Source organism: Bos javanicus, chromosome 1 (genome assembly GCF_032452875.1).
Source record: "Bos javanicus breed banteng chromosome 1, ARS-OSU_banteng_1.0, whole genome shotgun sequence".
NCBI lineage: Eukaryota > Metazoa > Chordata > Mammalia > Artiodactyla > Bovidae > Bos > Bos javanicus.
Window position 1 is genome coordinate 87,934,325 of NC_083868.1, and position 13,000 is coordinate 87,947,324.

General features: G+C 35.9%; 2 protein-coding genes across 2 annotated transcripts in view; one reads left to right on the plus strand and one right to left on the minus strand.

Moving 5' to 3' along the window:
• The window catches only part of GNB4 (G protein subunit beta 4), a 70,971-nt gene extending 62,908 nt beyond the window's left edge, over positions 1 to 8,063 (plus strand). The window contains exons 9-10 of the mRNA XM_061415393.1: positions 181 to 397; positions 3,625 to 8,063. Of these exons, the coding sequence (XP_061271377.1) occupies positions 181 to 397; positions 3,625 to 3,731 (324 nt within the window). The 3' untranslated portion in view covers positions 3,732 to 8,063. The remainder of the gene's footprint in view (positions 1 to 180; positions 398 to 3,624) is intronic.
• A 367-nt stretch (positions 8,064 to 8,430) lies between these two features.
• Positions 8,431 to 13,000, minus strand: part of MFN1 (mitofusin 1) — a 39,097-nt gene continuing 34,527 nt past the window's right edge. The window contains exon 18 of the mRNA XM_061415356.1: positions 8,431 to 10,585. Coding sequence (XP_061271340.1) covers positions 10,504 to 10,585 — 82 coding nt within the window. The 3' untranslated portion in view covers positions 8,431 to 10,503. The remainder of the gene's footprint in view (positions 10,586 to 13,000) is intronic.

Below are 13,000 nucleotides of genomic sequence, written 5' to 3' on the forward strand. Positions count from 1 at the left end.
AGCCCTGGGAGTTTGTGATGGACAGGGAAGCCTGGTGTGCTGCAGTCCCTGGGGTCGTAAAGAGTCGGACACAAATGAGCTACTGAACTGAACTGTCTTACCCCAGAGTCCATCATTACACTGCCTTACATAATTTTTGTATACTTCTATGGAATAAGTGTGTGTTGCTTTTCTTTCTAGTTTTTCCCAAATGGATATGCCTTTGCCACTGGCTCTGATGATGCCACTTGCCGGCTCTTTGACCTTCGTGCAGACCAAGAGTTGTTATTGTATTCTCATGACAATATCATCTGTGGGATCACTTCCGTAGCTTTTTCAAAAAGTGGGCGTCTCCTGTTAGCTGGCTATGATGACTTCAACTGTAACGTATGGGACACACTCAAAGGAGATCGTGCAGGTCAGTAAATTGGTACACATTAGTTTTTTATTTTGTCAGGAAACATGAAGTTTCCTATCAGTTGTTCTTGAGGTCTCCTGGATCCCCTGGGGAATGGCAGCCTGGCAGTTTTCATTCATGGCTCTTGTTAACCTTTGAGTTCAGTTACAGTTCATAAACCGCATTTATGTTTCTATTTTCTAAAGAGTAATATCTGATTATGTATTTTCGTGTTTGGTAAGTTTTGACATAAAGATGAACAGTGAATATAATTTAGTGTGGTCTTCCAGATTACAGTTTGCTTATAATCTGACAGGAAACATTGTAATTGCTATGCATCCTCTTTTTGGTTCAGATCTTATCTAGGAAAGGGCATAGAATCACTGTCTCCTCTTAATCTCATCCTCTGAGTTCTCCCCTGCAGCTTCTGAAATTCTAGCATCAAGTCATACTGGGGACTGTCATTAATAACAAATTACAGAGTGACTTAAAATGTTTTTTAGAATTAAAATTATATGCAAAGAATCAACTAGGTCTACATGGGTTATTTACTGAAACAGCAGTCTTCTGACCTCAGCACATATTTTCTGCTCCTAGAGGTAGCTACTTTTAAGTATTTATTTCTGTATCTTTAAATAACATAGTTGTATTGATTTTTTTTTTTTTTTTTAACATTTAGGCATTATCTCTTGAGGTTTGGCTTTAACATCCTTCCTCCTACCTCAGCTTCCTTCTTCCAATTTTTCCCATGTAGTGAATTCTGTTTAGAACATCTATCAGTCTGTTTATTACACACATGAATTTTTAAAACAGTAGTTACTGCTGAGCAGTGACGTATGTATGTGACTTCTTTTGCGATGCAGCTTAATATTTTCTAGGGTCCAATTATTGGACTTTTAAATTTTTTGGCTCACAGTCTTACATTTGATGTGCTTCTCATTACTCTTCAAACTTTCTGCAAGTTTTGTTGTGTCTGGAGGTAGATTCATTTCCGTCTATCATTCGGTGGACCTTTTCGATCTTGAAACATATACTCTGTAGCACTGGGAAGTTTTAGGAGGCTCATTTAAGCAGTTGCACATTTTTCTCCTTTATTGTTCTCTTTGTAGGACTCCCATTATTCTGATGTTGGACTTCTTGGACTTTCCTTTGTTAGTTTCTCTATTTTCTGTTTTTTGCCTGTATGTTCTGGGAGAAATCCTTGCCTTTTCTTTCCATGAACCATCTGTTAAGCTTTGGTTTTCCATTTTTGCTACCATCTTTTTGAGATTTTTTTTTTTTAAGGGCATTCTTTTTTCATGAGTAGAAGTCTTTTGTTTCTCTAGGGCCGTTACAAAAGCCTTTCTTGAAGTTTTAAGCATAATCTTTTTGTTTTCCAAGTTGCATTTTCTCCCCCTTATTTTTTTTCAGTCTACTGTATAGTGTATTTCCTTGAAACTCTGATGATTTTTAGCCTCTTAATTATCCTTAAGAGTGAGGCATTAAAACTGTCTGAAGCCCTCTGTGTATGCTTGGGGTGTACTGACAGTAGGCCTCACTGAACAGTGATCTGGCCAGGCTTTCATTAGGGAATTTCTGATATGTCTTTTGACCTTTTCCCCCTTGGGTCTGCTGTGTTCTCTGATGTGGATTTTTCCACTTTTCTACCTGGAATCTCTAAGCTGACAGTTTAGGGGCTGATTTCAGGAAGAAAGCTGGAGTGTGAAACAATTAGGAAGTTAACTTTCCGTATTCCCCAGCTTTCAGTAGTTGCACTGATCTCAGCTGTGCCTGTTTTCTTCCAGTTAAGAGACCTCGTTCTCTCTCTAGCACGTCTCCAGTCTTGTGTTCTGGGCAGGATGATAAGTCATCTGACTCTGCAGAGTGAAGGTAGAGACCTGGAGAGTCTAATCGATGCCCAGGTGTTTTCTAATGCAGTCTTTGTTTGCCCTATCTTTGCCCCTGTAGTTCCAGAGATACCTGGTTCCACTAGTTTCTGACCCCTTTGGAGCTTCTGCAGTCATTTTTGTTGTTGTTGGCTTATCAGACCATTTGCTTTGAACTTAGCATCTTGGGGTCCATTAATAATCACCAGCAGCATACAGCTCACAAACTTTTGTTGGCATTGCTCTCCTATCCTTGCTGTCCTTGTGGCTTTGTGTCCTTACCCTTTTAAATTCCTGTATAGTTTTGAGGCTTCTGAAGTAGAGGCAGTGTCAGCATTACTAAGGATAATTTTCTATAACCTCTGTTAAGAGACTGCAGAAGAGTTCATGGTTTAGCTGATCACTTTTTTGAGGTATTAGGTGTTTTGCCTGGATTGAATCAGTATCCATAACAAAATAGAAATGTGTTTGTTTTTCATAATTTTTAACATCTGCTTGAGATTTAGTTTTGCTTTGCTGATAGCTGTTTGGTTTCAGGTTGACTCAACTGGCTACTTTCACCTTAAAATTGAATTGTGACATGAATTGCTAATTCATTCTTCTTTCCAATATGATTTGGAGTATTTAGTCACAATGGTCATTTTTTGTTACTTCCACCCATAATGGTAAATTTGCCTTTTTCCAAACATTGCTATACAGAAGGTACTGCAGAGAATATTAAAGAGTTATGCAAGATTAACTTCTGTGCCTGAGATTGGGTGAAAATGATATGCTTAATTACATTTGAGAGATATTGCAAACTCAAACAGTATATTAAAGAAAGGTTCTTACTGAGAATTTGATATAGTCCGATTTCTCTTTTAAATCTTTACATCTCATTTTCCTCCCAAACAGTTGGGAATATTTAATTTTATCCTGTCTGGTGGTCAGATCACATAAGCTTAATATTCAGAATAAACTAAAACTAGATGGTTTTAGTTTGATGGTTGCAGAGAGTTATGACCAAAACATTCCAGTGTTAGTGGTTAAAGGAATAGAGTAAATTATGTTGGTATTTTTGGTGGTGTATTCTTACGTTTCTGTTGTTCTGGTGGTAAAAGTTCATTGAACTTCATTTAAAATTATTAGCAAAATTCAGAAGTATCATGAACTTAATAGTGACATAAAAGTCTACATGTTTTTGAAGAGATGATTTTGAAGAAGGCAGTTATACATTTTTCAAAAATGAAAAACAATTTGATGCATGTCAGAAATTCATGTAATACAAAGAAATTTTATTTTATATACATGCCCATGAGTACCCATCTGAGATCTTTCTGCATACACTTGTTCAATCCTAAAACGTGCGCATGGCTAACTTTGTAATGAACTTTTGTCTTCCAGGTGTTCTCGCTGGTCATGACAACCGTGTCAGCTGTTTAGGTGTGACTGATGATGGCATGGCTGTGGCAACAGGGTCTTGGGACAGTTTTCTTAGAATCTGGAATTAACAATACATGCAAAATTTCCATTCTCCACTGATACCTGGAGAAATCAGTACTACAGCCTATAGCTGTGAAAAAGAATTTACCTTATATTTGCAGGTGAAGATTTTTCTATTGAGATTATTATATACAAAAAAGCAGCTTTCAGTAAACTACAAAATAAAAAAGGTGAAAACAAGGTAAAGGTGCTTGCTGAGATCAGGACCAGTGTATTAATCTGAGGAGTTGAGCTCATTTAACCTTGATGAATTCTTGCTTGTATTGTCTAATTCTTTGTGTAGACAGAAATGTACACATTACAGCAACCTATCATGTTAGAATGTATGTTTGCATTTCTTCAGAGTTACATTTTTAACTTTATATAGAAGTATCGCATTTTTGTGTTCTGTAGTGGAGGAACAAGGCACAGTAATACATGGAAGTGAGACCATACATGTGTGTACTGATGTTTAAAGAATATCTCCTTGAATTCCAGCTTTCTTTTTGATCTGAAAGAGATCCTGGTTGCTGTTTAAGAATGCTGACAACAGGGACCTACTATACAGCTCAGTGTTATCTGGCAGCCTGGATGGAAGTTTGGGGGAGAATGGATACATGTATGTGTGGCTGAGTCCACTTCGTTGTTCGCCTGAAACTATCCCAACATAATCGGCTATACCCCAATACAAAACAAAAAGTTAAAAAAAAATGCTGTCAGACATAGGTACCACTGAGGGGAGTCTGTGTGAGTATCAATAGTTTTTGTCTCATCCTCTGCCATCTTATCAATTTAAGTAAGTGCTTATATTGAGTCCTTTAAAGGGGACATAATCTAAAGGCCAGGGAGTCTCACTCTGGAATTTGAGACATACATAAGAAACTCATATTAACAGGTAGATAGCAGTAATCACATGAATGTTATTTTTTAAAGTTGGATATGATCAAATGACACTTAGCATTCTAAATAGTTAGGCTTTCCTACTGATTTCATCTTCTAGAGGTGAGTTTGCAGGGTGCACTCTGATGAACATTTGGACTGTCTTTGCATCTGAAGAAACTTTCCCAGTGTTTCCATCAGTATGTATCTAGGAAGGACACATAGTGTGCGATGGCATTATGATTTTGAAAGAAGTATAAAATCTAACAAATCTATTTGTTACGTTGTTACAAATAGTTACAATGTAAGGTTGCTTTATGAATGTTCATATAAAATCTGAATCGATGTTAACTCTCTGTGTCTTCAAATATTTAAAAAGTAAACATTCAAGCTTTTTGATCTTCTGTACCATTTCCTCCCACTAGGACAAAATACTGGTTTCTAAGTGGTTTTGCTTCAAAGGATACCTAGATCAAAGTGATCCTCACTTTAAAGCCAAAAGATAATTCCAAGAGCAGTTCTTAAAGGAGTCAGAGGAAAATACTAGCAATTTCTCTGCTTGTCAATGATATAATGTGTTTATTACTAGAATGAGCCCCCTTGAATTTAAACAAAGATACTTTCGCTCCTGAATTTTCTCTTACAAATAATCTAAATGATTGACGATAGATTAAGTCATTTGATAATGAAGTCATGGAGTTTTCCTAATATAGAGGTGTATTGTGTTTTGTACTTAGTAAACTGTGTCAGTTACTGTTGAGCTAGATCTGTTAGCTTTTGATCACCTGTAATCCTAAATACTCCCAAATTTTACTTGTAAATTTCCATTTTTATATTGTGGATGTGCTAATAAGTGCATCTGCCGTAAGGAAGTAACTGTTTTAGGATACTAAAAAGAGAATAAAATGGAAAAAGATTAAGATATAGGACCAAAAAAAAAAAACCCAGACTGTTGTAGATGGCAGGCATGAATGTATATTTATATACATATAACATAAATCCTGTTATGTTTGTGGACTATTTAAGAAGTGATATAAAGAGCAGCTCTTTGAGATAAGGCAAGACAATTTTTAAGGGACAGTGATTTCCAAAAATAGGAGTGAGGATTACCATGTAGTTCAGCAATTTATTCCAAAATCCTGTTGAAGCAAGCACTTGTAGCATGTGCAAAATTGCCTTATATATATGAATAGTATCGCCACTAGTTTGAAAATGATTCTAGTAACAAGATAATTTAGAGGCACAGACATTAAGAATTCTGTGGTCTTAAACATGTTGATAAAAATGATTTAATATTAAACTTTTTGTAGGTGGTTAAAAGGCAGTTATCATAATTAAACATGTACTAGGCAACTGAAAATTAACCACTATCATGGCTGATTATACGTATGACCAAATGATGATACCATATTAATTAACTTACAGGTTAAAACTTTTGTTATCTAGTGATATGGTTCCCACTTGCTAAATTTGTGTACTTGCAGTCTGAGTTCATCTGATTGTATATTTAAAACTTCCTGAAATTGGTATATTTTGTAGATGCACAGTACAGCTTGAATCTTAGTTTTTCCAAACTTAAAAAAGGCCAAATGTAGTTTAAGGAATTTGCATCAATATTGCAGTTCTGGTGCCTGATTTTTTTTCTTTTTACCTAAGAAACATTTAAACATAATGTGCCTCAGTTGGGTTTATTTGTAAATTCTTTAATCATTGCATAAAGAACACTTAAGATATGGCAGTATTTTAAAGGCAAATATTCTTTTCTAAAAGTGGGGTGATGGCCTTGTGTTCAGCAAATCAACCCATAAACCTCAAAAAAAGCACTTCATGCTGTCACTAAGGACACTGCCTCCACTTTGATGGACTGGCCTCATTTTTGACAGCTGTGCTATTAGAGCTTTAGATTAAATATTCAAGTTTCTTCCCTAGCTCAAATTTCTATAGTTGTAAATCCATGGTTACAACAGCATATTGAGTTCCATCTTTAGAGAGGCAAAGATTTAGGCTTAATATCCAAGAGACACTTAAGTATCAAGAGATACTTATACTTCTTAATTCTGCAAGAGGGCTTACCTGGTAGGCCGTCTCCTTAATTTAGACTCATCTGAACTGATTAATACTGCATGATGATAGTAAATTAGTCTCTTAGACATAACAGAAGTAGGTGCTTCTGAAATATGTTAAGTAATTTTAAAGTTAACCTATTAAAAGAGAAATAAACCTCGGCTTCTTCAGGTGACAAAATGAAATTTTTGAAGTTGCTAAAAAATACATATATAACTAACCTTCTCCAACACTTGATGTTTTAGATTTAGAAATTACATTCTGTTTTAAAAATGAAGATGTTCAGGGAAATTTATGCTTATTGGTGAGTGTCTCACAGTTTAAATTATAACAGTCGAATACTTGTGGCTTACCTGTTGATGTGTTTAAATGTAATGGAAACTGATTAAAAACAATCTCCCAAACAGGCCCATGATTTTAGTAATAGATTCTTTCTAAAATCTTTAGGGTGTGAGTTAGGCTTAAAAACATTTTCAAATTATTATGTTCAGTTTCTAATTTCCCTTTTGCCATCGTGGAAAGCAAAATTTTAAACTATTTCTTACCTCATTTGAATTTTGAAAACACCCACCAGACTATCTTGTGAGAAATGATAGCACAGTGGATAATATTGGTATTTTAAGTTAGACTAAACAGAATGTGATGCACCCTTCATATTTACTACTCCCATTGTTCATTGTAAGTTGCCTTAAATTCAGTGCTGTATTTAAAAGTATTGGTTATAATAGGTACTCAATAAAATGGTCTGTAGTTGAATGTCTAAGCTAGCATTGTTTAAAAAGTAATTTATTAATCAGAATGATGGTACAACTTGTGTTTAGCAAATTTGTTTGCATGTTGATAAAATTTCCTAAGTCTTTTCTTAAAACCAGTATTGAGCCTATAAAATAATTGACTAATGCAGCATATGGAAAAACTGGTTAAATTTTAGTTTCAATTGATGTTAAGTGTGCCCGACAAAATCTTACATCATACAGTATTTTTTAATTAATATAACTTCAGTGATATACTTGGTAGATATTTCAAGCCTTTTCTGTCTCTTACACAATGGTGCTCTATCCTATTGTTTTCTCTTCTCAAAGAAGCATCTGAACACTTGCATTTGCATATTCTTATCCAAAGGCATTCACATCTAAATGGGTTTTTTAAGCTGATTAAAATGTTTTTCTTCACCTAGAGTGGCTTCTACAACACTTGTGGCCAACTGAACCTGAATGTCAGTAGTGTGTGGGAAAGGTGAATGTATTAGATTAAAGCTCTTAGAAAAAAGCTTTAAACCAAACTATGTACTTGTATCATGACTTAACAGTATTCTTGAATCATTCTTGCAGTAATTCATTCCTTTATTTGTATAGTAGCTCTGTGAAATAATGTTGCTGTGAATTGATATTGTAATCAATAAAGTGCTTTTAACCAGATTTCATGTAGCATGTTTTAAATCAGTTTTTAGTAGGATTACTTTTTTAAGTCTCAGAATTAAACTCCAAGCCCAGCAGTTCATGCTCAGCTCTGATTCTCTAAGCATTCTCATCGTGAAAAACGCATGGGCTGCCAGAAGCAAGGAAGAGATTGGAGGTCCAATGACCTATCCTATAGTAAGTACTGTGAATGCTGGCCTACTGTTAAAAGGCCACAGATTTTCATTAGAAAGCAAAATTTAAGTCATTCTTCCCTTAAAGCTCCCTTATGATAAAAATGAGCCAGTTTTCCCAAGATAGCTTATATGCTTGCCGTAAAAATCTTCAAAAATAAAAGATTAACACTCACTAAATGCCAGTATAAATGTTCTATTTATCAACTTTCAGGCAAACAAGTTTTATTTTCACCTTGCATATTATAAAAAGTCTAGATTTGTAAAAAGCTAAAGGTTATACAAAGTTTATAAATAATCCTGCAAACACACATAGTAGACAAGTCAATGTGCAGAAACTTGAACATCGGCCATAAATCACAATTCTTGATCATTCGTGGGCTTGGTCATAGGTGCACTTACCACAAGCATAAAGGTGGGCTTCATTATTTTAGTGTCCCACTTCCAACATTCATATATTTTCAAACTTGATCAGGCAGAACTGGATTCAAGCTACTAATGGAAAATTTAGTATAAACTTACTACAGCAGAACCACTATTCCACAGTTCCCAAATTTTGGCATGCATCAAGGATCACCTTGAGGGCTTGTTAAACCAGAAACTGCTGGTGCCCAAACCTAGTATTTGATTCAGTAGGTCTGGGATGAGCCCCAAGAATAATTCTTACAACTTCACTAGTGATACTGTTGATTGAGGGACTGAACTGTGAGAGCCACTGTACTTAGCACTCATGGGATAATACCAAACCACTATACTATTTCAGAAGTTTCAAGTACTTGTGTATAAAGATTAAGGCCTTCAACTTGTAACCTTAATTAGCAGTACCCAATCTTAAACATCAGTTTGTTCTGTTGCAGTTGTTACTTAGTCCCACTTCTTGGTGACTTGTATAGTTTTTTGGTTATAAAGCCACAATGTTAGCTATAAATGAATATCTGGATTTGAATACTGCATTCTAGTATCTGATTTGCATAAACAAACATTAAAGGCTTCTATGGCCTAAATAATTTTATTTTCTCCTTAAAATAACCTGAAAAAGTGTTGCACCTGTTGTGAAGACTGAATAGCATCCAAGAGACTTAAACGTACAGAAAAAGTACTAAGTATTAAAAGAAGAAAAAAAGCCTGAAACATTATCCCTCCCGTGGAAGAGCATCAACTCTACCAGCCAAATGCACTGTGTCTTCTGGGATTGTGGATTCCTAACATGCACTTGGTGATGCTGATTCAGTGGTCCTCAAAACTAGTTTTGCATAGCAAAGCCTTAGACCAGTTTTTAATGTTTCCATATATGTTTCTATTAGTTTTTTTTTTTTTTTTAACACAGAAACAAACACAATATTTTAACTCAAACATTTTCATTAAGGTAAAAAATAAAATTTTTAACCATGCCCTGTCAAATTCATACAATTAAATAACATAAAAAGTCACCGTGGGGGACAGCCCAGCAGTATCCTTGGCAAATACTTTTCGAAGAACAGCATTTTTGACTGTAGCCACCCAAAATTCAGATCTTCCATCTCTTTGGCTATTTTTATCACTTCAAACTTAACTCTTAAAACAGAAAGCTTTCCTTACTGGAATCAACAGCTGAGACTGAACTTGTTTCTTGAGAAACATGAGCAGACTATTTAGACCCAAATACTTTCATAAAGGACTTTCTAATAACAAACCTATACACTGCTTTACATCAGTTTCAATGGGAATAAAAGGGAGTAAAAACAGCGTTATTTATTAGTGGTTTACATACCTGTCAGGATGGCAAAAGTGATTGTAACCTGCATAAATAATACACTCAAGAACATTCCGCACTCCTTTGTGGTTACAGCAATATAGTTTATAAAACAAAAATATGATTATTCCCATTAAAGTCAGCATCAAAAATTAGTTTTGAGAAAGAAGGTGAAAGGAGCATTCTCTAACTCCTGGATGCCAGGAAGCAGAGTTTTTCAGAATCAAAAACAGAGAGCCCTAATTAAGAGCAAGGCCCCACCCCTCAGGGGTCACAGAGTTGTTTCTTTTGCTTTAAACTAATTCATCATTTTCATATATCAAAGGAATTTTCTTTACCCAAAATTAAAGAGACACCATAACATTCTTCAGAAGTGCAAACACCCTGAGATAGATCAATACCGGGATCTACTCAAGGAATTGGTATTTAGGTATAGTTAGTATAATTCATACTTAAAATCACTTGATAAAAATAACCGTCCAAATCTTCCAAACTCCATTTTCTCCTATGATGATCACCAAAGCAATCTCTATTGTTAAGATTCTTCTTCTCTGCTTGAATGTAGAAACCGCTTAGTAAAATTCTCCAGCTGGTTTTCAAGTTGAACAGCTTTATTTCTAATTAAAAAAAAATGAATAAATACCAATCTAATTATCATAAAGGTCAATGAGAAAAAAATGCATCCCATCCAAATCTTGAAAAAAAAAAAAAATCCCTAGTTAGCTGTTGCTACATTTATCTGAATTCAGATTCACTCTTAAAAGCATTTACTATGTATGCTACTATAACTTAGTAATAAATACAGACTCCACTGGCCAGGAAAGATATACTGAGATCAAATCTTTAACAAGAATAAAAAGCCTAATATGTATACCCATGGCTGATTCATGTTGAGGTTTGACAGAAAACAAAATTCTGTAAAGCAATTATCGTTCAATTAAAAAATAAAAACTGAAAAAAAAAAAAAAAAGAATGAAAAGCTTAAGAGACAGTGGAGTCACACCACCTTACAAAGAAATTATATCCTAAGTCACATAAAGATGTAATTGTTCCTGAATTCCCTATAAGTATAAAACATAGAATAAGTGGTTTTATGTATACATACAGTAGCTGGCAGATGTCAAAGGACCATAGTTGCCAAATATATATATTTTTTAAATATTAAAAAATTGTATATAAAGAAACCAAATGCCCATAAAAAGAAAGCAGGTTTGTGTCTCCCATTCTCATAATGTGCCTTGGTGCACACACATACTTAAATGAATCTCTCTCTTTCCTCTTGGTCTTGTTTTGTATGTTGCTAAATGGATATTGTCAAGGTCATATAATTTAAATGTGCATGTGAACTCCACTGTGTATTTCTCCAGAAAATGCTCCTGAGATACATAAGTACCAGTAATCAGGTTTGTTTTTTTAACTATAGCAAGATGAAAAAATAAAAACTTACCTCAGTTAAAAATTGTTTTCTATTGGATACTGTTTCACCAAATTTGAAAAGCTGTATTTGGGATGATCTAACTTAGGAGCAATGGAACACACGAAATTTGCTTCGGTGGGGGGTGGGGTGTGTGTGTGAGAAAGGATGTTGGGTCTAAGTCACAGGCAGTCAAGTTTTCAGAGACTCTAAACAGAAATGCGATGAGAATGTGACCGCTGATCAGACACAAATACCATGCATGGACAGATTTTGTGTGTGTGTGTATGTGTGTGTGTGTCTATCTGTAAGGATGTTGGGGTCTAAGTCACAGGCAGTCACGTTTTCAGAAACTGGAACAGAAACACAATGAGAATGTGACTGGTGATCAGGCTGAAATACCATGCATGGACAGATTCTGTGTGTGTGTCTGTCTGTCTGTCTGTAAGGATGTTGGGGATAAGCCACAGGCAGTCACATTTTCATAGACTCTGGAACAGAAACGCAATGAGAATGTAATTGCTGATCAGACTGAGATACCATGGACAGATATTTGTGTTCCAAAATTCAGGTCGCAGGACAGCCTCTCCAATTTGCAGACATTGCAAACTTTTTATACAGGCAGCGCGGGCGCAGGAGGGCCTAGAGGAGCTATCCTACGTTGAAGGTCAGGAAGGGCAGCGGTGAGGAGATACCCCTCGTCCAAATTAAGGAGCAATGGCTGTGCTTTGCTGGAGCAGCCATTACAAGATACCCCATGCCCAAGGTAAGAGAAACCCAAGTAAGACAGTAGGTGTTGCAAGAGGGCATCAGAGGGCAAACACACTGAAAGCATACTCACAGAAAACTAGTCAATCTAATCACACTAGGACCACAGCCTTGTCTAACTCAATGAAATTAAGCCATGCCCGTGGGGCAACCCAAGACAGGCGGGTCATGGTGAAGAGATTTGACAGAATGTGGTCCACTGGAGAAGGGAATGGCAAACCACTTCAGTATTCTTGCCTTGAGAACCCCATGAACAGTATGAAAAGGCAAAATAATAGGATACTGAAAGAGAAACTCCCCAGGTCAGTAGGTGCCCAATATGCTACTGGAGATCAGTGGAGAAATAACTCCAGAAAGAATGAAGGGATGGAGCCAAAGCAAAAGCAATACCCAGCTGTGGATGTGACTGGTGATAGAAGCAAGGTCCGATGCTGTAAAGAGCAATATTGCATAGGAACCTGGAATGGCAGGTCCATGAATCAAGGCAAATTGGAAGTGGTCAAACAAGAGATGGCAAGAGTGAATCTTGACATTCTAGGAATCAGTGAACTGAAATGGACTGGAATGGGTGAATTTAACTCAGATGACCATTATATCTACTACTGCGGGCAGGAATCCCTCAGAAGAAATGGAGTGGCCATCATGGTCAACAAAAGAGTCCGAAATGCAGTACTTGGATGCAATCTCAAAAACAACAGAATGATCTCTGTTCGTTTCCAAGGCAAACCATTCAATACCACAGTAATCCAAGTCTATGCCCCAACCAGTAATGCTGAAGAAGCTCAAGTTGAATGGTTCTATGAAGACCTACAAGATCTTTTAGAACTAACACCCAAAAAAGATGTCCTTT